The sequence below is a fragment of the Peromyscus maniculatus genome, chromosome 6 (assembly GCF_049852395.1).
Source record: "Peromyscus maniculatus bairdii isolate BWxNUB_F1_BW_parent chromosome 6, HU_Pman_BW_mat_3.1, whole genome shotgun sequence".
Classification (NCBI taxonomy): Eukaryota; Metazoa; Chordata; class Mammalia; order Rodentia; family Cricetidae; genus Peromyscus; species Peromyscus maniculatus.
This window is the reverse complement of record NC_134857.1, coordinates 64,818,787-64,841,426: the sequence shown is the minus strand read 5'-3', so window position 1 is coordinate 64,841,426 and position 22,640 is coordinate 64,818,787. Positions and strand designations below refer to the sequence as shown.

The window sequence follows — 22,640 nt, the reverse complement described above, 5'->3', positions numbered from 1 at the left end:
GATGACTTCATTCCCGCAGAGGGCGCTTCCCGCCCGGGCAGCTGAGGTGCCAGCAGCCGGTTTGTCCAGGATAAGTTTTCTTTAACTACTCAACTTCTCTCTGCCTGGCGTCGTCGCAAGTCACTTTGAAAAAAAAAAAAAAAATGCGATTAGACCGACTTCCCTGTTTCCTTCAATGAGTGGGCGGGCCCTTCCCAGTTCCCAGACAGAGCTCCTTCATTCAGTCAGATCTGCCATGCTTTTTTTTTTTTTCCTTTAATAAAGCTGAAAAGTTTGTTACCATCATTGAGAAAAAGGAACATAAAGGAGAGGGAATGGAAAGGAGGGGGGAGGGAACGGAGGGGAGGGGAAGGAAGAGAAGAGTTGGGGAAGGGAGGGGTAAGAAGGGGGGAGGGAGAAGAAACAATTTGGCCTGCGGCACAGAGGACCTGATCTCCAGATTGCTCTGGACCGCCAGGGAACTCGACTATCGCTGCCCAAAGCTCGGGGAAGAAGCTATGGTGGAGCGGAGCGTGCTCCGCGCGGAGGTGTGTGAATGTGTGCGAAGGTGCGTGCGTGCCTACGAATGTGTGTGGGGTGTTCATGCGTGTGCGCAGGGGAGGGTGTCCAGCAGACTGCTGCAGAGGTTCCTTTGTGGAAGGCGGTGACCTGCTCGGTAGCGAACGTGGCGCCTCCCCCTCGCTCCCTCGTTCCACTAGGACACCAGGACTCATCTTCGCCCTGCGGCAATTTCCATCTCCCTCGGAGGTTGCCCGCCCAGCCCCGCGCCGGTCTTCAGGTGCCAGGAGCAGCGTGCTGGGCGGCGGCTTTCGAGTCTCGGGAGCCCGGAGCTGGCTAGGGCGAGCACGGTGGCGGTGCCGTTCGGGTGGAAGGGGGAGCGAGGGAGGCAGCCGAGCAGGAAAGGGCGTGCTGCCCTTTGCGGCCGGCTCGAGGAGCAGCCGGGTAGGCAGCATTGTTACCTGCAGCGGCCCCGCCCCTCCGCACCGCCCTGCCCCCTCGCGGTCCCTGGCCTGCAGTCCTGCGGAGAGACGGCGGCGCCGGGACAGCGGGCGGAGGCTGCGCGGGCGCCGGGAGCGCGGGCGCGGTGAGTGCGGGACTGGAGAGGGAGCCGGGGCTGCGAGGCTGGCTTAGGGGATGCCGGGCCGAGCGGCGGCGCCGGGAGGATGCGGGGAAGCGCGAGCTCCGCTCCCCACTCCGGGGACCTGGTCTGTGAGCTCAGGCCCTGTGCCCCGAGGCGCACACGCGCCGGGCTGGCCCCGCATTGGACCCCGGAGCTCGGTTGCGGCGCTACCGGTGGGTGGGACTTCGGGGGTTCGGTTAGCTTTCTTGGCACCGACGCAGGTCGCGCAGGTCGCAGGAGCCCCTCTTAGCGAGGACTCGCCCCGGCCACAGTGGTGTGGGGCTTCCCACGCCTGCACACCTCCCTGGAAGTTGACGTCCGAAGTGGCGCCCGCGCTTGTGGAAGAGTAGGGAAGCAGCAGCGGGCTGGCGGTCATCCCCGGTCCCTGCGTGTGCCGGATCTCCACCTCCAGCCCGAGACTCCTTTTTGCGTTTCTGTCGCGGGCTGATCCCCTCTCCCTTGGTGTAGAGCCGCAGTGCGGCCGTGAGCCCTTCTCCTCGGAGCCCGAGCTGGGGACCACTCGGGGTCGCCGCAGCGATAGTCCAAGCGGCTGGCGACCACCGATCCTAGAAACACGGGCTCCGCAGTGAACCGGGCGCCCGAAGTCGGCTGGGACACTGGGACAGGGCGAACCACTCCGGGTCGGGTCGGCACTGGGGGAACCCCTAGGGGTAGAGCAGCTGGCGCGGACACTCCGATGGCCTCTGAGCTGATCGGGAACTGGGATGTCCCGGGCCTCCTGGCAGCGTAGGGTCGAACCCTTCTCAAGAAGGCTGTTCTTACTGTCCCAGCCGGGGAGCCTGCGCGGCGCGTGTGGGCGTCTCTCCGCCGCGACGCGCGCCTTCCCGGCCCAGATAAGGCGGCCTGTGGGCGAGCGCGGTCCAGGGACCGCCCACTCGGAGCCCGCCTGCTGTCCTGGGATCCTAGGCTGCGCGGCTGCTGGACACTGGTGGCCTTCGGGGACTCGGGCTAAGCGCAGCCGGAGCCGGCGGAGCCGGGGGGCACTTTGGTGAGTGGATCCGTCCGAGCGCTGTACTAGAGACCAAAGGAAGTGGTGAGCAAAGACTTGGGAGGTAACTGTTCATCTTGCCTGGAAAGATATCGTGTCCTGGCTGCTCCCTCCCTGCCCTGGTCGGGGCGGCTTTCATAAAGACCTGGAGCTAGTGTGTAAAGAAATTCTGCCTTGAGTTGGGCCCTCCGCGGACACTCTATCTGGTCCCCAGTTGCCTTTCTGGAGCGTCTGTCTCTCCAGGAGCATCCTTTGGCACTCCCGGGCCTATTCTCCCTGGCTTGGGGCCTGGGAGAGAAGGAACTGAAAATGTGCGTTCAGAAACAGGCGTTCTCTCGCAGCTGTGAATGTTTGTTTATGTGATGTGACAGATTAAACCTGCCGTCATGGATTCTCGCTGCCGGCTGAAGTGCCAAGTCAGGCTGTGTTGCTCGCAAACTGGTTGTCTATTTCTTAATCAAGAAAGGGTTTGAAAAGACAGGTCGAGGTGGAGGAATGTTCCTTCAGGAGTGAGTAGAAAGAAGGGAATAATATTTTAGAAAGGCGGGAACTTGCCCCGGCCCCGGCCCTCTTTTCCCAACTAAGAATACTGTGTAGCTCAGTCTTTTCCTCAGTTCATCAGGTGTACCGTCCGGCCTGCACTTCCAACCCAGGCCTCATCTGTGACACATGTCGGGATGGAAGAGGAAAGTCATCTGGCGCTGGGTCACTTTTTATTATTGTTGAGCAGAGCGGTCTAGAGGAAGACCCTGGTTAGCAGTGAGGCAGGAGCCAGACCGCTCTTCTAGGAATTCTTAGGAATATTCTTATTCTAACCCTGTGTGCTGGCTGATCCTACGCTTAGGTGAAATCCGAAATACCGAAATCCGAGTTAAAAGGTGCTCAACTGAGCAGCATCCCCTCCAGAGAGAGGGGTAGCACCCCCACCTCTGATGGACCATGGTTATCACTCCGAGGGCTTGGAGATGGGTTCTGCCTTCAGAGAGCCTATTTGTGACAGTCCTGCATTTAACAGCTTCCTCCCTGCTGCTGAGGTCCCCCTGTTGGGGAGATGTTAAATACAAGCCTGCCTCTGTTTGTCCTGGGGAGATTGATGGGATACTTGATGATTCCCAGACAGAACCAGGGCCGACCCCATTGTCCCTGCCACCGACTGTGAGAAACAGGCAAGGGGTGTCATCTGTCAGGGTGTTTGCATCACCCAGCATCCTTGAGAGTGGGCAGTGTCATCTCTGCTGTGGACAGTATGATGGACTATTTGTTGTGCATCCTCTATTTTAATACCACATGGGACTGGAAGGAGCCGGAACGCTGTCTGTGCCCTCTTGTTCCTGTCACCACTGTAGCATTGGAGACCCTGCCCAGGGTCGGTAGTAGGGACGCACGATGAAGTAATGGTATAAAAGCATGAGCATGTAGCTAATCATCACCAGTGAACTGACTCAGTTGATGCTGTTGGGAGCTAAGATCTTTGAGTGTTGTGTGTGTGTGTGGGGGGGGGTTGCCAGATAAAGGGACCAGGGACTGTATGGTACATTTCCCTTTGTCCCTCTAACGTCTTAAAATGACGTTCTTCTCTCAGGGTGGGAAGTATAGAGTTGTATCAACGCACAGTTTATGTGTGGCACTTTTTAACTATTGCAAGTGTTTATCCGGTACTTGGGCTGTGCATAGCACAGTACTCAAAAAGTCTTCGTCCTTTGGGCTGTAGATGTCAGAAGACAGTGATTGATGATGTCACACTGCCTTTGAGTATTCAACCTTGTCACTTCAGTGTTTCTACCTATGCACTGAGGGGGTTAATACTACACCTTTAGGTATACTTAACTGATACAGAATGAATTATCACTTCCTAGATCAGTGTTTTAACTTACCCCCTCCCCTAGCCCCTCAGTGCTGGGGATCCAGTTCAGGGCCTTGGGGGTAGAGGACATGCCTGGCGTGCATGAAGCTTCTGTGTTCAGTCCCCAGCACTGGGTGGAGGTGGGGTGAGATGATGTATAAATATATCAGTATATGTGGGCCTGGAAGTGAGTTGGAGAATTAGCAGCTTTTTAAGGGTTATTTTATGCATAGAAAGTATATAAAATATGTAAGAATAAACTGCCAGGATGACCTGTACAGTCTTGAAAAAAAGAGGAGTTCAAATGTAACTATAAACTGTAATTGACAATGAGTCATGATCGCTTTAGGGGTGCCAAGTATGAAGACAGCCTAGTTATGCCCCTAATGGTAATTATGAAAACTCCTTCTAAAAGCCAGTTCCGTGTCTAGTGAACCAGAAATCAGCTTAGATACATACGTCTGGATAACTTTACTTAGGTGCTACCTACCCAGTGGTGACCACTGAATACACCGATACCACTGAAATCATGGAAGTGATTTTTTATTTATCAAATTGTTAATTGGGAATGTCGTTTTCTATTCAATACTTAAATTGTCCGGGACTGAACTTGTAGCTTAGTGGTAGAACACATCCTTAGCAGGTGGGTTGAATGCCCAGCTCCAAAGTGAGAAAAAAAGGGCTATAGGCTCAGCAGCTAAGGGAGGGCTGCCTGGTTGGCATGCAAAAGGGCTGGGCTCACTCCCCAGCTCACAAATAATGAACAAATAAACAAACCTCAGACAGTTAAATCTTTCATAAATGCATTTGTCCCATAACAGAGACAACAGCTTAGCATGTGGCCACTGAGTATTAAAAGAGAGCCGGGGGGAAATCTATCTTCAAACTCTGGTAGCAAAGTGAAGATATTACACATATTTCTAAGCAGCCAGGACTTTTGGCATCTCACCTCTAGACCCAAGACATGTTTTTTTCAGATTTATTATTATTTTTAACTGTGTGTATGTACGTATTAGTGCACATATGTGCATGTATGTGCATGAGTATGTGTACTTGAGTGCAGGTAGCCTTTGGAGGCCCAAGTGTCAGATCCCCTGGAGCTGGAGTTACAGGTGATTGGGAGCCACCTGACATGGATGCTGAGTCCTTGCAAGTCATTTTAAGCAAATGAATTATCAGTGAGGATAAATGGAAACAGTGCGCACAAACAATTATTAGAAATAGTTAACTACATTCCTGAATTAGCGCATTTTTCTTACACAAGCCAGTGGGAAAGGTATTCTCCGATTTCATAGATGAAAAATGCTGAAATGTAGGTGAGGTCATCCACCTCTGCTCAGATTGCAGCTCGAGGAAGTTGCAGAGCTGGGCTCTGAAGGGACAGTGTCTCTAGACTCCACTCTCGCTCCCCAGGAAGTCCCGCCTATTATATGTGGTTGTATGTACAAGGTTTCATAATGTCTGAATTAGGGACATCCTACGGTTTATCCTGTGTAACCCAGTGTTGTGTGAACCACTTGTGTCTGCAAGTCGAGGCTCTTCTCACGGTGATGACATAAGCTGATAATTATAGCCAGAAAAGTCATGTAAAAAGCTCCCTCTTCACCTCTTCACCCCCTCTCACCTGCCTCCTTGTGAGAAATGTGGTTATTTTGACCCTCTTTCTAATTCAGTATAAAGCCAAAACCAAACATCTGTAGGTCCATAAAAATACAGATAAGTGAGTTGTATTGATAAGGGCCAGACATGTGGCGAAGCTGATAGGGCAGTGTGCCCTTGTGCATCTCCTCTTTGTCATAGTGTCACAGCAGCAGAAAAGGCAGGCGACAAGGTTAGGGTCTCTGAAGAGTGGTTTTTCCAGAATCTAAGATCACAGCATTCGAAGGGGTGATAGGAGTTATTTAATGTACTGTAACTTTAGAGAGGAGAAAATGGAAGTCTAGTGAGATGATGTAATATGCCTGGCACACTTTTCTCCAGTTGGGAGATCCACATCACCCCGTGGAACAGGAACATGGTGACCCTGGCTCCAGAGAAACGAGCTGGGCCATTATTGTCTCAAGTGCCCCACCTGCTCCCTTTAACATGGAAAATGCCTTTTGACCCAGTGATTGGAGAGAACATGTCCAGACTGGAAAAAGGCAGGGTCACTAAGTAAGCACCAAGCACCTAACACTTCAGCAATTTGGGCAGTTTCCCCAAGGGCTGGGATACATCGTCCAAGAGAGGAAGGAGCCTCTTGGTACACAAGTAGTTTATTCATAAAGGAAAGGCTCCTGGTTTAGAGCAGGCGCTGGTTACGTACGTGCTTCATTGATTAATGGGAGGTTTCCAAACTGGTTTTATTGCTGATTCTTTGGCAGCTTTTCCCAGTAGCAAAGTGTGGTTTGGATTTAGAAAACTATGTGTTCATTCCAGGGTGCCTTGAGATATCCTCTTGACCTCAATATCTACCCATTGTGGGCCAGCCTACCCTGGCCTCCGAAAGGGAAAAGCTAGAGGGAAACCCTTTTCCAGCACTGACTTTAAATTTGCTCCGTCTTCACAGGTCAGAAAGCTGACATGAAGCACAGTTGCCTTCTCTTCTGGCAGCAGACTCGTGGGCCAAGAAGTACGACTAGAGTTTGATGTTTGTGTCTGCTTCTCCAAGGTCAAGGAATTAGCTCCTTAGAAGGCAACAGTACTATGCATGTTATGAATTGTGTCTCCCTGGCCAGCGATAAAGAAAATGGGACTCTTGCCACGGCAGCTGCATTCATGGCTGGGCAGACGTCACCCTCTGCATCTCCTCCTCCTCCACCGCCTCCACCTCCACCTTGTCCACATTCAGGAGAGGGCTTCCTCCCCTCCCCACCTCCTCCTCTGCCACCCCCACTTCCTGGGGGACCTCCTCTCCCCCCTCCTCCCCCCGGACTACCCCCAGTTTCTCACGTGAATGGCTACAGCTCCCTGGGTAAAAAGAAACGGCTGCGAAGCTTTTTCTGGAAAACCATTCCAGAGGAGCAAGTTCGTGGCAAGACCAACATCTGGACCTTAGCAGCCAAGCAGCAGCACCACTACCAGATCGACAAGAAGACCATTGAGGAGCTTTTTGGGCAGCAGGAAGACACCTCCAAGGCTTCTCTTCCCAGGAGAGGAGGAGCTTTGAATTCATCCTTCAGGGATGCCCGGGAAGAGGTGAGAAGGGAACCTGAGGGTGGGGAGGGGGCAGAGGCTGGTGGCCATGTTGCTCTGTATTGGAGTTGCGTGTTTCAGATGATTTGGGAGATTTCACTGAGAAGTGAGAGCATGCAAGCTAGATGTGCTGTGAAAACCACAGGAAGGGCTCTCACACGCCGAGTTGGAGCTGAGCAGCAGAAGTGTAGGGAGTGTGTGCGTGCGTGCGCAGGATCCTCCCAGGCATCCCCACGGATTATGACCTCATACAGAGAACACAGGAGTTGGGGCTGCTGGGCTCTGGCCTCTCAGCACCACCACCCTGTTGCTCACAAACGTGCTGTCGTTTTCTCAGGGAGAGAAGTTCAGCTGGAAGCTAGAGTTTGTAGCCCCGCCTGGGGTGGAAGGCTGGGCTCTGGAGTTCAGCTGTCTGGGATGAGCTGGGGCCATCTGGGATCAAATGCCTTGTCTTAAGTGGCGTAACTACTACTAGACTGCCTTGGGCTTCCTTCCCCTCATCGTGCCCTCAGCATGTGTTTTGGGATGGCCTCCATGCCTCCCATCTCCGAATTAAGTTACGGCCTTTGTGAAGACGGATTACTAAAGAGCCAAAGTATCAGGCTATTTTGAGACAGTTTTTATAAGAAGCATGTTTCTAGTTAGCACTAAATGTGTTTCTCTGAAGGAGGAAGCAGCTGTGAAATTACCAAACACATAATACAACTCAATATAAATCCTTTGCTTTAAATCTGTTGTAAAGGATCGGAGAAAATAGGTTATCAATGGGGCTGCCTAGATAAGAAAGTGGGCGGGGCCCTGGAGTGAAGCATTCGCTCCATGCATTATTGAATTCTTGAGCCAACAGTGTTGACCTCTTTTCTCTTCATGGCTTAGGAACATGTTAACTCCTTCCGCCAGGCCCCGAGGTCCTTTAAGATGGTTGTATGACCCCCCCCTGAAATCGCTGAGAGCATTCTTATAAAATACAGGGAGGGAGCAGGGTTGTTGTGTCTAATAAAGTGTGAAGTGAGTTGGGAAAGTCGGTCATCAGAGGCTGTGGTGTCGTCAGTACTGATCACAGGCTTTGCTGTCTGCCCTTCATTTGGTCACCTGCCCTTTCAGTATTGGAAGGGACTCAGGGTTCATTTCCTTAGTGCCCTGGTCTTGGCCCAGCTCCCAACAGAAGGACCTGATTGCACAGCTGGTCACGTCTCACCCTTGTCTCCTAGTTCTCCCTGCTGAGGTGACTGGGCAGGTGTGTGTGGACCTGGGGCACCTGTCCCACAGAAGCACCTGGGACAGAAGGGGGGTTCGGCTTAGTGTGCCCCTGGGGAGGCAGCCCTCAGTTGAGAGAAGAGGCTTCCACTAGGAACTTGGGAGATTTCAAGGTGTTAAGGGCGACTTACTGCTTCCCACTCGAGAGGCAAAGAGCAGGGTAGAGCCCCTGAGAGAGGAAGCACGAAGCAGTGTTGTGAGCCATTCTCAGTCACGACAGGAACAGAAGAGTCCATTTCCAAGCCAGATCCAAAGCTCAGGAGCAAATGTCTTTCTGTCCACCTTCTTCTGTCCCTGCGGCCTACATCATAGACATTTATATTTTTTTCTTTAACTTCCTTTTTCAAAGAGTTACTTTTAAATTGTGTGTGTGTGCCTGTTCATTTGAATTGAAGGGCGCTCGCATGCCCTAGTGCGTGGGTGGAGATCAGACTTCTCTGTTGGTCCTTACCTTTCATCTCCTGTGAGACAGGGTCTCTCTGGTTGTTCACCACAACTCAATACCAGGACAGCTGGCCCCAGAAGCTTCCAGAGATTTTCCTGCCTCGGCATCCCGCCTTCACGCAGGAGTGCTGGGACTGGAAACTTGTGCCACGGCGGTCCGGTTTTTGCGTGGGTTCTGAGGAACCGATCCAAATAATGGATATCGGGAGGTCATCAGGCTTATTTGGCAAACACTTTACCCACTTGAAAGAATTATGCTTAATTTTGTAGGGGATTTATTCATTTGATTTTCATGTGTATGAGGGTTTTGCTTACGTGTGCGTCTGTGTACATACATGTGTATGTAGTGCCCTTGGAAGAAGGCATTGGGATAAACTGGAGTTAACAGATGGTTGTGAGCCGCTGTGTGCTCCCCAAACCCGGGTCCTCTATATAAACGCTTAACCACTGAGCTGTCTCCCCAGCCCCTGAATTTGTTGTTAGTGTTTAAATGCTGCGAATGGGATCCAGAGCATTGCGTTTGTGAGGCAATTATTCTAATACTGAGCTGAACCCTGAGCCCTAAAAGTATATATTTCATTGTAAATTACATATAAAATTCATTGCCTTAACTGTTAGTTGAATGGTATCGCGTGCATCCATAGTGTGGTGCTGACACCATGGTTCATCTCCAGAGCCCTCCCCCACTACAAACCTGAGCTGCATACCTATTAAACAAGGACTTCTCATCACCCCCCCCCCCCCCCCCCCCCGCCCCCGGCCCTTGGCAGCTCCATTTTTCTTTCTGTCTCTGTGAATTTTATTACTCCAGGTACCTCACAGAAGTAGAATCGTGTAGCATTTTGTCTTTTTCATGACTGATTTATGTCTCTTAACCTGGTGTCCTCCAGGTCCATCTAAGCTAGAGCATGAGTGTGTCAGAATCAAGTCCATGGAGTATTTAGTCCATTGTATACTCATACCGCACCTTGTTATAAATCCCTCCATCCCTGGATAGCTGTGTTACTTCTACTGCTGGCGAATGATGCTCTGTGGACATGGGGTGCAGAGACAGTGCTCTTGAGTCTCATGGGTCTGACTCTAAGAGACAGGGTGTTAAAGTTAACATGGCTCCGTGCCAAGAGATGATCCGACCCCCTCAGCTCCTCACTATGCAGGAATGGGGAGTTTAGATTGGTCCTTCTAAGTTCATGCTCGTTGACGTCGTCACCTGAGAGATCACTGGGGATCATTTTCAGCTTCTCACATTATCTTCAATATGACTGGAGATAAGCCAGTGTGTGCCATTTTCTTTCCTGACTGGTTGAGCAGGGCCACTCTCTTGACAAAGATCAGCCATAAATCTCCCAGCTCACCCTGCAGTGAGTGGAGTCCAGGGTCAAAGCAATAGTCCTCACCCTCCGTCCGGGCGCCCTGGAGAAAATGCTGAGCAGTGTGGTCCTCGGAGGGCCTGCTCCCGAGCCCAGACACGGGACACTAGCACGTCACAACAGGCCATAATTCTGGAGGTTTCAGACGTGCGGAGGAGGAGCAGGTTGGGTCCCTTGTCATATAATAACCTCACATAGAAATAGCCTGATATTACATGATTGGCTTTCATTTTAAAGGGCTTATAGAGCATTACTAGAAAGTTCCATTGTGCTCCGGAGGAGGAATTTGCTGGAGGGTAGGGAAGATGTTGGTTTGGGGATGGTAGGCATAGAAAGAGCAGCACTTAAAATAGTAAATTGGGGGGAGGAGGTTATGAAACGCTACCATCCTTGTATGCTTGTTACTAAAAATTAACTTGGGAGATCACAGATGTGATGGTGTCATGGTAATTAAGCTGTAATAAAGCAATTGGAGATACACTGATATATACTGGGCTCCTAATAAAAGGTTCGGCTCAGATTTCACTTCACGGTTCACTGATGCCATCCCTGAGGAGTTGCCGAGTTCCTGTCCATCCATTACAGATGTGCTGAGTTCTCAACACTGCTGTCAGCTGAGTCTCTGTCTCCCAATGCTGGTGGGAGTTGGCTTTTTGTCTCCCTTTATAATTTGAGCAGTTCTTGCTCCATAGACTGGGCTGGCCTTGAACTCAGAGCTCTTGCCTACCTCTGCTTCCCTGGTGCTGGGACTAAAGGCGTGCGCCACCACCCAGCTCTAATTTGAACAGTTCTTTAAAAAGCAAAAAACAACTTTATTTTTAATGTTTAGTTTATTGGTATGTGTTTGCTTGTCTGGATGTGCACCACATATGTGCAGGAGCACTCAGAGGCCAGAAGAGGGGATTCAGATCTCTAGAACTGGAGTTACAAGTGGTTGTGAGCTACCATGTGGGTGCTGGGAATGGAACCTGGGGCCTCAGTTAGAGCAGTACGTTCTCTTAACCACTGAGCCAGCTCTTTAGCCCCCTTGAGTGACTTTTTTTGGGGGGGTAGGGGGAGGTTTCGAGGCAGGGTTTCTCTGTGTAGTTTTGGTGCCTGTCCTGGATCTCGCTCTGTAGACCAGGTTGGCCTCGAGAGATCCACCTGGCTCTGCCTCCCGAGTGCTGGGATTAAAGGCGTGCGCCACCACCGCCCAGCCTTGAGTGACTCTTAGGGATGAGAACATGGTTTACCAAGTTGGTGAACTCCAAAGAAAACAAATGGAGAACTAAAACAGAATGGCCCAGTGCAAAGGGTCCATCGTCCTAGGCAAGGACAGATCAGAACTGGGGCTCACCAGCTGTCGTTCACCGTGGTGTGACAGTGAATGTTGGCACAGTGTAGACAATGAGCTGGAAGACGAGGATGGGAGTGAGAGAAGAGGGAAGAGGAGGAGTCAGGAGCAGGGAGGGAGGCCACAAGAATGATGGCTCTTTCTAGATGCGTGAGCTGTGCTGCTTCAGCCTCCCACGCCCTCATTTGAGAACCAGTCCTTCCCCTGTAGTCATGATTACATTCCCAGTACGTTCCGAGATCCTGGGAACTGCTCACACTCAACAGCTGTAGACTGAGATAGAGTTTATAGATGAAAACAGTATGTATATTTCAGGTTTCTCGCTTTCTTGGTTTTTTTTTTCCCCCTCTCATAAAATAAGAGGTTCCAATAGATAGCCAACCAAAACTGAAACGGTGAAAAGCTGTCAGAGACCAGAGTGAAGTGAGCCTGTCCTGGAAGGAGAAAGATTTAAAATAGTTTTGCTTTTCGGTTTTGAGTGGGGTGGAAACCGTCACCGTGTCAGGCGACCGGCACATGCAAGGATGTCCCAAGTGAAAGAGGTTTGAAGGGTTGAGACTTGGCTCCATGCTAGAGAGCGTTGCTTAGCAACGCTAAGGCCAAGCTGCACCACTGGCACCAGGAAACCAAGAACCCAAACCGCAAAACCCAAAACACACCACCAAGGAAACACACCAAGTGACTGGAAGTTTTTTTTTTTCCTTCCATCTTGAAAACATGCTAAATGAAATAAGCCCACCACACAGGGGAATTCCAATTCTGCCTAGATAGAGGTACCCAAAGGGCTAGAGAGAGAAGTCAGTCAGAAAAGCGCTTGCCTCAAAAGCATGAGGGCCTGAGTTCGATCCCTGGGACTCCCAGGAAAATGCTGAGTGTGGCGGTGCACGCTTGTAACCCTAACACGTGGGCGGCGGCGGGGGCGGAGACAGATGAATCCCTGGGGCTCACTGGCCTGCCCATCTAGCCTAACTGGTGAGCACTAGGCCAGTGACAGACCCTGTCTCAAAGGAGATGCACAGTGTTCCTAAGGATGATTCAGGCAGTTGTCTTCTGGCCTACACATACATGTGTGCAAACCAATGTACATAAACACACACACACACACACACACACACACATACACACACACACACACAAAACAGAAAATGAGGATGGAAAAACTCATGGCAATAGAAAGTGCCAGCCAGGGTCATTGGCTAGGGCAGGTGTGGTAATAGGCAGCTACTTTTTAATGGGTTCGGGGCTTTGGTCTTGCAAGATGTGAACACTTTGGAGCTGGATGGCATCATAGGTACCTTGTGGGTCCACATAGTGCTATTGAGCTGCACACCTAGAAATGGTCACGATGCTAAACATTATACACACGGTTTCCTACAACTTAAACAAGTTTCTTCTTCCTGTAAGGGATGTGGGAGGTGGGGCTTTATAAAAGACTGATGCTAAGGAAAGGCGTAAGAATTGTGGGCTGGGGCTTTAGCGTCGTGGTAGGGCCCTTGTCATGCATGACACGCCGGGCTTTGGGTCCTAGGCCTATCTGAGAGAAGGGGGCTGAGGGGGGACCTGACGTATCGCTGGAGGGAGAGATGGCAGGGCCTCCGTGGCTGGATTGGCACATCCCTAGCTTCTAGTAGCTTGTCTCCTCTGACTTAGCTTTTACAGCCCACTGGGATCTCTTTCGAGTGCCGCTGTGTGTGTGTGTGTGTGTGTGTGTGTGTGTGTGTGTGTGTGTGTGTGTCTGTCTGTCTGTCTGTCTGTCTGTCTGTCTGTCTGTCTGCAGCACACCACCGGCCAGTCCTAAAGGGCTCTGCAGCTGAAACACTAGCTCTGTGGAAGCCCGAGTAGTTTGGGAAGTGAGATAAGCTCCTTACATGGGCGGTGATAACCCTCTTTGAAGGGCTTTAACAAACACCTTTATAACTGTTATACGGATCCCGTTTGATAAGGCAGCAGAATCGGGCACTGGGTAAGCCCAGGGTGCCCGAGAGCAGGCGCTGTCCTCAAGTGTTATCTTTTGTCCCTTGTTCCTTGTTTGGGTGAAGGGCTGGCCTTTGTTTTCTTGGTAAGCTGATCAGTCATGAGCAGCCCAGGCTTTTCCTTAGAGACCAGCTGACTGTGACCAATTCCAGAAACTGCTTGGGCTGTGGGCACATCTCCTCCTGGCTAGAGCTGCCCTTGAATGGAGCAGGTTGGCTGCCTCTCTGGGGTGGCCTAGGCTCCTGGAGGCTGGACTGCCTGGTGAGAACATGACGTCACCAGGCATCCCACACTAACAACTCCAGGGGTGCCCCTAGACTTGGCCAGACACTGTGATTGGCTGCTTTTCACAGACCTGTCCACATTTCTGGAGGAGACTCCCCACCTTGGTGATGGGGGAGGGGGGCCTACATTTATTGATTCCACGGGAGACCCACCAGTACTGAGCTCACAGGAACCCAAGGGGAGAGGAATCAGAGAGAACCAGGCTGACATTCTGTTCCAACACTGCTTTGGGAAAGCCACAAAATGACATCTCTGAGGTGCAGTTTCCTTATCTGTCAAATAGGGATAATAAGAGTAATTTCTCCCCTTGCTTTTCCAACAGTGGTGGCTATGGACCTGTGCCAAGTATTCAGAGCCCCAGAGGGTGGAGGGGTGAACAGGATGAGGGTGGGGTTGGAAGCGTAGAGGGAGGAAGGATGCTGCAGCCCAGGCTGAAACACGGCAAGAGGTGGCAATTTCGTGAGAGAATTATCCAACAGGTTTGTTTCCATTCTAGGTAGACACGGACACCACTGCATCAGGGTACGTGTTCGTACTTGTGGCCTTTTAATTTACAAGTCTTAATGAGCAGTTTTCTGCCTTAATAAATTGAGATTCCTCATTCCAGTAGGAGCTTTCCTCCTTAGAGTGATAGGGTTCACAGGCTTAATTTCCACTTTCTTTCCCTTCCTTCCCACTGAACTTGAACCGCAGCCCCTGGGTAGGATTCCAGTTAAGGAGGGTGCCTGCTCTCAGCTTGGAAGCTTATTTTATGGCTGGCAGGTGATTGTGTTAACATCAAATAAACCCATGGGTTAGTAAATAATGAGATTGTTCGAGATTAGCCTTCAAAAGGAGGCAACCATACCTTGTAAAAATTTAACCTTATAGCCAGGAAGTGACATTAACGGTCTTGCTTGTTGCTTACAAACTTGAAGCGACCCTGAGATGCAGAATTCGGTCTGAAACCTGATTCTCTTTTGTTCTCAGTGAATCTCTGTCTGTCTCTATCTCACCCAGCCTCCCTTTACCAAAAGACAAATGGGAAAGATGGCAGTAATTTTAGCTTACCTTCTATCCTCCACCATGGATTTTTACTTCCACAGGTAAAGATCACTTCTCAGCAAGGCCCCAGAAGTTGTAATTTATAGTTTAATAAGATCTCAAATTATTGCTTTTGAACATTTAAAACTTGTTACAGTTCAATCTGGGTTTGGATGACACAATAGAATAGTTCTGTCAGCATTTGCTAAGCCAAAAGATGCTATACCATGCCAGGCATGGTGGTGCACATGCTTAATCCCAGCAGGCAGATCTCTGGGATTTTGTGAGTAGTCTGGTCTACACAGTAAAACTGTATTATTACATGGACCTTTTAACTCAGAGACAGAAAAGTGAGGAAATAAATGTATGGATCTGAGACTTCCTGGTGAAAGACAATTTTTAAACTTCTGAGCGAACAAAATGTAGAAACTTTTTTTTTTTTTTTTTTTTTTTGAGACAGTCTTTGACTGGCCTTGAACTTCTGATAATCCTCCTGCCTCAACCTTTTGAGTGTTAGGATCACAGATGTCCGCCACCCGCGGCTGTGGTACTTCCTTCCTTTCTCCTAAATGGATGATTTATGTCTACGACTGAGAACTGGGACCCAACCTCGGCAGAGCCATGGTTTTGTTTGGCCATTTCAACTCTCCTAGGATGCCTGCGATGCTGATGTATTCCCTTAGGCCTCTAAGTATGGGCTATATGGAAAAGAAAATTTTTCATTAAAAATATTATCTATTTGAATATCTATACTGGTATGATAAACCTATGTCTTGTGTGTTGTTCTGGGACTAGAACTCAGGGCCTTGTGCATGCTGGATAAATGCTCTACTACTGAACTACCAAGTCTAAACATGAATTCTCTTAAAATTTTTATTATTTACTTATTTTTGGCCCTGTGGGAGGAGGATTGAGACAGACTGTCTTGTAACCTAGGCTTGTCTCCAACTCAACAATGTAGCTTAGGCTAGCCTTGAACCCTCCTCTTACCTCCGTCCTCTAAGTGCTAGGATTAGGGGTGTGTGCCACCACACCCAGTGACATGTGTCATTCTTTCTGCTCAGGAAATAAATACAGTAAGATATTCATAAAACTATACTAAGGACATGTGTTAATTACCAGATTTACATATTAGAAATCGTTCCCATGTACATTGGTATTGTACTTTAACAGGTTTGTAATGAGTCTTTCTCTGTCCTGCCAGCCAGCTCCCAAATAATGACATGGAGATATCTTATTAATTATGAAAGCTCGGCCTATAGCTTCGGCTTGTTCCTAACTAACTCTTAAAACTTAAATTAACGCATGTTTTTGTTAATCTATGTTCTACCACGTAGCCTTTACCTCTATCCCGGTCTGTGTGTCCCACTCCTTCTGCGCCTGGCTGGCTTCTCCTCTGCGCTTCGATTATTTCCTCCAACTTCCTCTCTCTGGCCAGAAGTCCCACCTACACCTCCTGCCTAGCCATTGGGTGTTCAGCTCTTTATTAAACCAATCACAGCACTGTATCTTCGCACAGTGTACAAATATCCCACACAGCACAGGTTTTTAACTCTCTTGTTTCTTCCAACTGTTTTTATTTTATTTTATTTAGTTATTTTGGTGTTTCGATACAGGGTCTCTCTCTACAGAGCATTGGCTGTCCTAGAACTCACTCTATAAACCAGGCTGGCTTGGAACTGACAGAGATCCCCCTGCCTCTGCCTCCAGGTGCTGGGATTAAAGGCGTGCGCCACCACGCTTCAGCTCAGCTGTTTTTATTTATATTTAAAAATGTCTTATGCATCTGTTTCTTTCCAGGTTACCGTCCTGGATGCAAAACGAAGTATGAACATTGGAATATTTCTTAAGCAGTTTAAAAAGTAAGATTTTTTTTTTTCCGCATGTCTGGAATTTTAGGCATATCCGTGCTGTGAGGGTGTGACTGAGCTGAAGTTCAGACTGTAATCCGAGCTAGGGGCACTCCATACTCCTCCAAGTCCATCCTAGATGGGTGGCTCCATGGGTCTACACGCGTCTGTCTTTGCTGTGAGCTTACAATCTTGAAATGAGGGAGAAATACCCTGCAGTGTCCATGGAGGCACTGTATGTCAAGAAAGTGTGTGTGTGTGTGTGTGTGTGTGTGTGTGTGTGTGTGTGTGTGTGTGTGTGTGTATTTTAAATTCTTTGACAATTTCATATACACATGTACAGAATTTAGGGCATTTCTTCCCCATTACCCTCTCTTGTCACCTCCTCCATCCCCAAAACTACTCTCCTCAGCAAGTCCTGTTTGACTTTGATGTCTTTTTTTTTTTTTTTAGCCTACTGAGTTTAATTATGGTTGTTTACATGAGTGCGGGGTTATTTACAGGAACAGGGGTGGCTTATCAGTAGCTCTGCCACTGAGGAAAATGACCCCCACCCCAGCACCCATTAATTGTCCATAGTGCCTCAGTGAGGGTGGGACCTCATGAACCCCTGATGAGGCAAAGGTTTCATTCCTCTTCCCCCAAAGATCCTGTGGTGGATGCTGCTGTCAACCATCCTGGGACTCCTGGGGGTGTTTCCTGGAAAAGGGAGCCTTAGAGTGCGTGCTTCCCAGTAGGGGAGCTGGTGGGACCTCTGGACCAGGAAGAAGCGTGCGGGAGAGAGGGCAGAGAGATGAGCTTGCTTTAACTGCCATAGGCAGTGTCCCTGTTGGCACATCAGCAAATGCAGTTCCTTATCTTCTCAAGGTCTCCTCAGTCCATCGTAGAAGATATCCACCAAGGGAAGAGTGAGCATTACGGAGCAGAGACGCTTCGAGAGATCCTTAAGCTTTTGCCAGAGTCAGAAGAGGTAAGGAGCTTGCCGCGTTGACTTACGGGTGTTTGGAGTGGTGAGAGAATCTACAGGTTCTTCTGAGTGCGAGAGGCCTCCGTACGCAGAACACTTCCTCCCCAGGGTCAGGGGAGTCACACCTAACAGGCAAAGGTGACCAGTCCAATAGCACGAGCCCGGCTTACGGAGTCCCGTAACTGAGACGCTCGGGCACGGTTCTGGATGCCCGTGAACTTTAGATTCCTCACCTGTAAAATGAGGACAATGACCCTTACCTCATCGGTTCCCAAGATGACTAAGCCCTGATTATGCAGCCAGCATGGTAGTTGGCATACGGGAGCTCAATAAATTTTAGTTTTCTTTTCCATCATCTTAACATTTGACCTTTGCTTAGAGTGAACCCGGGTTATAATACCTACACCCTGTCTTTTTTTGAAAAAGGAAAAGAAAAGCTGTTTTGGATAAAGATACTGTAAATGTAGGTGAGTATTAACATAGGGGGCGTGTGTAATGGACTAACAGGAGGAAGTTGCTGTGGTCACAGAAAGTACCGTGACAACAAGGTATTAATTTTGTTTGGACCAGATGAGTTAGTTATTGGGTAGTTAGGAGCTTCGTAAGAGAAAAGAGAATCGCCATTTAAGACTTTAAAAAGCGTACTTCTTGCTGCTGTGTCTGTTGGGGGGTGAGTGAGTGGCCGGGTGCTCCAGTGGAGGTCAAGGGACAGCTCTGAGGAGGTGGTTTTCCCCTTTCCCCTTCCTATGGGTCCCAAGGATCAGGGTCAGCTCTCACACCAGACTAAAGAGCCCTTCTCACCGAGCCAAGTCCCTGGCCCTAGACCCTAGGAGAGCGACTTTATAAAGCCATCCAGCAATGTGATGATACCAGCCTTTATTGACTGTTTCAATAAAAAGAAATTACACACATTCACGGGCTTATGAACACTGAACTAAAACAGCAAAGAATTTTATAAAAGACTTTACTTCTGTAAATAAAAGTAAAAGGGGACATTTTATAAGTAACAAGGAAGGATGGAATGAAGTGTGGCTCAAATGTACGAGGCACTAGCCTGATCCTTATCACTGTAAGAAAATAAGTCAAGAGGATAAGCTGTTTTTTTTTTTTATAAATCATCTCTTCCAAAAGTACTGTTGACTCCTCCTACCACCTGCCCCCCCATCCCATACATCATTTATGAAAGGTGATTTTAATGCCATTAATAACAGGAGAGAGAGTTGTGGTTTTCCTTTTATGTTGACGGGTTCTAAATTCATAGTGGATATCAGCGGGTAGCTGGAGGCTCTAGTTCACGTGTATCTGATAAGAGGATGCACTCTCTCTGCCTCCGATTTTGTTTATAAATGTCACTTACTTAAGCCCTGATGAATTAATGACCTTTATTAATGTAATCTAAGGGTCTTAAAGTCTCTTAAAGACCGACAGATGGTCCTTCATTTTTTTTCCTATGTAAAAAATGGGGTTTGAGAATCTTTGCTAGCATGAGTAGGGCCGATTTCATTTGAGTTTTAAAAAGATTATTTGCTTTCAGCTAGGGCTGCAGCTCAGAATGCCTCCCGAGCATGCGTGTAGCCCTGGGTTTGAGCTCCATCGCGGAGGGCGCGGGGGAGGGGGGGGGAGACTGATGTGCTTTTGAAATTGTATCCCTGCGCGGCCTCTTTCCTCGCCCTCCTTAGGATTTCTCTTGAGTGCTCACTGACTGACCTCATCGGTTTTTTTTTTGTTTTTTTTTTTTAAAGGGAATATCAAATTTGACAGTGCATGTGGAAGTTCTCAGAAGGCTCCTCATGGTCAAAGGGAGAACTGAGAACTCTTTTCTTTTCTTTTTTTTTTTTTTTTTTTTTTGGTTTTTCGAGACAGGGTTTCTCTGTGTAGCTTTGCGCCTTTCCTGGAACTCACTTGGTAGCCCAGGCTGGCCTCGAACTCACAGAGATCCGCCTGGCTCTGCCTCCCGAGTGCTGGGATTAAAGGCGTGCGCCACCACCGCCCGGCTCGAGAACTCTTTTCTTAATATCTGCATTTTTCATGTTCAGTTCAAAAACGATTAGAAAACGCAGAGGAGTTTTTCGAAAGAGCAAAGAGATGTCAAAGGGCCTCTAGTTTAAAGATCATTTTATGTTGTTTGAATTTTGTGGGGTGTCACCGGAACAGGATTGTGCAGGGCCAAGTGACGAAGAGGCACCTGAGAGCCATCCAGGTCACCCAGGTGCTCTGGCCCCAGGTAGTGAGCTAATCGCAAAGAAGCCTGGAGTAGGCCCCCTGAGATGTCTTTGAACTCCCTGACACAGGCCAGAGCACACAGTCTCCCGTACAGGGTCATCCTCAGTGTAAACCTGGTGTGACAGCCCGGTCACACTTCTTGTTTACATTACCGTCTCCGGGCTGCCACTCACCACACCCTCCACCCTCCACTTCAGCAGAAACACCCTGCTGGGTCATCCCTCCTGGAACTGCCGGGGGATCTGTGCGGTCCAAGGGTCTGCAGGAGAAGCAGAGCTGCCTTAAGGATGTTTTGTGGCCTGGGGTACTACCTAGACTGGTGAAGACCCTGGAAGATCTTGGTCTCTGATGGAGGTGAATGATGAGAGTGAGGTCAGGGAGGAAGATGGGCCAAGGGAGAGGATTTGGAACCGTGGCAGAAATACACTAGTAAGTGTTTGTGTGTGCACAACAACCCCTAGCCTGGGGTGTAGCACAGTACCCGTTGTTAGCACAGGAAATAACATCACGTCTACCGAAGCTCTCTTCGGCCAAGCACTGGACAGGACAGACGGAAATTCGGTGGTGCTGTATTTACAGAGCTTCGTCCAGTGATGGACCCAGAGATGATTATTCTGTAGTCTTTTCCTCACTTGCTCTTCGCAGGAACAGTATGAGATACCCCCGATTTGCAAACTGCCTCGGCTCTCACAGGTTACAAGGTGTCTCAGGGTTGCTAGGTGATACAAGAGGGGTGGACTTGAACCCTAATTTCTCTGACCCGGAGCAGTTTTTCCTGTTGCCCTCTGCTGCCCTTCTTGGAGGAAGGAAGGGCAAAGGTTGTCAAAACCGTGTGCCTTGCTCGCACCACGTGGTCTCTCAGGCTTTTCATCACGGCTGCTATCACCGCCACCGGTGTGAGCAAGTGTCATCCGAATCCTCCTGTAACCTTATCAGCGTGCTGAAGACCATGAGCGGAAACAGCCGTTTTCTCTCCCGTCCCGCCTTCCCAGCTGACAGGCCAGCCAAAGCCAAGGTTAATTCGTCATCAGGAATTTCTCTGCCCTTCACCACTTATCTTTTATCTGGCATGTTTGCTCATCCTTCTTCCAGTATGTGGTTTGCCCTTGCAGAGGAAGAGGCGGGGCCCAAATAAAAGTTCTGGGTGTGCTCTTGTCTGCCGGTGGTTCCCATACCAGGGATGAGGGTGAGGAGGGGCCAGGGCCGCCGCCCAGCCTGGCCAGCTCTGCTCCTGCTGTGGGCTGCTGCTGCTGCTCCACTGACCATCTCAGTGTCCTGGGATCAGAGCTAGAAGGTGCTGGCGGAGCCGCTTGCTCTGGGGGTCACTCCCGCCACCCCACCCGGGGCTTTCTGAATGCTGGAGCAGCCCTTTTGTCTCCCCAGCTGCTTCCCTCCTCGGCCAGTGGCCATTCCATAGGCGGCAGGCTTGTGGGCAGTCCTGCCTTTCTGAGGCTGTCTGTGCGAGTGGATTGGGGCAGGATGAGGAGACCACCCTTTCAGGATGAGGAGACCACCCTTTCTTTGGCCTTTCGAATCTCAGGAGCAGGTTCTGGCTCTTACGACAGAAACTGGGCACAGCAGGGGTCATAATGAGAGGCCCATGGCTCAGCCAGCCAAATTATGCCTAACTGTTTAAGGCGTGATCTTTGATAATGACGATGGGAATGCATAATAATTACAGTTTGCTCACCTCGCCTCTTCCTTTCCCTGCCACTGGGAAGGCGCAGTAATCCCTCTTAATGAATACAAGGCTGGCTGGGAACTAGAATGAAGAACTATGTACATGGCGCTTCAATTTCTGTCTTCCCTCTCCGTTCCCTTAAGATCGATAAACATTGTTGGCCCTCTGTGTAAGTGAAGGAGATTAATCCTTGCGCAGTCACTCTTGAGCATATGTTTAACAGAAGCACTGAAAGTTTAGCTGGAATGACCCGTTCTTGTGCTTCAGCCTGAAATCCGTGCCGCTGTTTTCCCAAGCTTTGCACATAGAGAGCGTGGGGTCTCTTAAAAGGCCCCGCCTCCCTCTGCCCCTGCCCATATATAGTGAACTGTTAAACTCTGCTCCGGGAGCAATCAGAATGCAGCCTAGGGCTGTCTCAGTTCACAAGGGAGGCACTAACTGGAGTTGAGCTAAACCGGAAGTGCCCTGAGTCCTCAGGTGTGTGTCGCAAGGCTAAAAATGGTAAATTCCCTCTATGGCTCTCTACAAGTGGGTCAAATGTAGCTTTACAAATGTCTGTTTTCTGCCCCAACCAACCAACCAACCAACCAACCAACCAACCAGCCAGCCAGCCAGCCAACCAACCAACCAACCAACCAACCAACCAGCCAGCCAACCAACAACCCCCACCCCCCAAAAAAAGGCCAATCTGGGTGTCGTTCAGTAGCAAAGCATTTGCTTTATCAAGCATGAGGCCCCAGGTTCCATCCTAACACCACAAAATGAAAATAAAGTGGAGAGAGCAGCTTTGAGAGAGATCTAACTCTAGAGAGTGAATTTGTACTGTTAGATTTTATATTTTCACGTAATTGATATAAATATGTCAATTAGTAGTTTTTAAAGAAATAAAGCCTTCATGTTTTTTAATTATAATTTTCTGTTTTTATTTCTCCATTATTTATCTTTTTGTTTTTTGTTTGATTTTTCTAGGCAGGGTCTTGCTATGCAGCCTAAGCTGGCCTTGAACTCATCCTCAGCCTGCTGGGTTCCTGGGTACCACCAGGACAGGCTGCAGTTTCCATGGCTTCAAAGGGCTTGAACTCAATCA

At 49.4% G+C, this 22,640-nt stretch overlaps 1 protein-coding gene across 4 annotated transcripts in view; it reads left to right on the top strand.

The window, feature by feature from the left end:
- Positions 1-402: 402 nt before the first annotated feature.
- Fhdc1 (FH2 domain containing 1) overlaps positions 403-22,640 on the top strand; it is a 39,670-nt gene continuing 17,432 nt past the window's right edge. Inside the window, exons 1-4 of one of the 4 annotated variants that reach the window (XM_076574326.1) lie at positions 403-527; positions 6,521-7,149; positions 16,633-16,694; positions 17,550-17,652. In XM_076574326.1, coding sequence (XP_076430441.1) covers positions 6,658-7,149; positions 16,633-16,694; positions 17,550-17,652 — 657 coding nt within the window. In that variant the 5' untranslated portion in view covers positions 403-527; positions 6,521-6,657. Of the gene's footprint in view, positions 1,085-1,988; positions 2,194-6,520; positions 7,150-16,632; positions 16,695-17,549; positions 17,653-22,640 lie in introns of those variants that run through there. The other 3 variants (XM_016003828.3, XM_006985322.4, XM_042279213.2) reach the window with 3 other exon arrangements.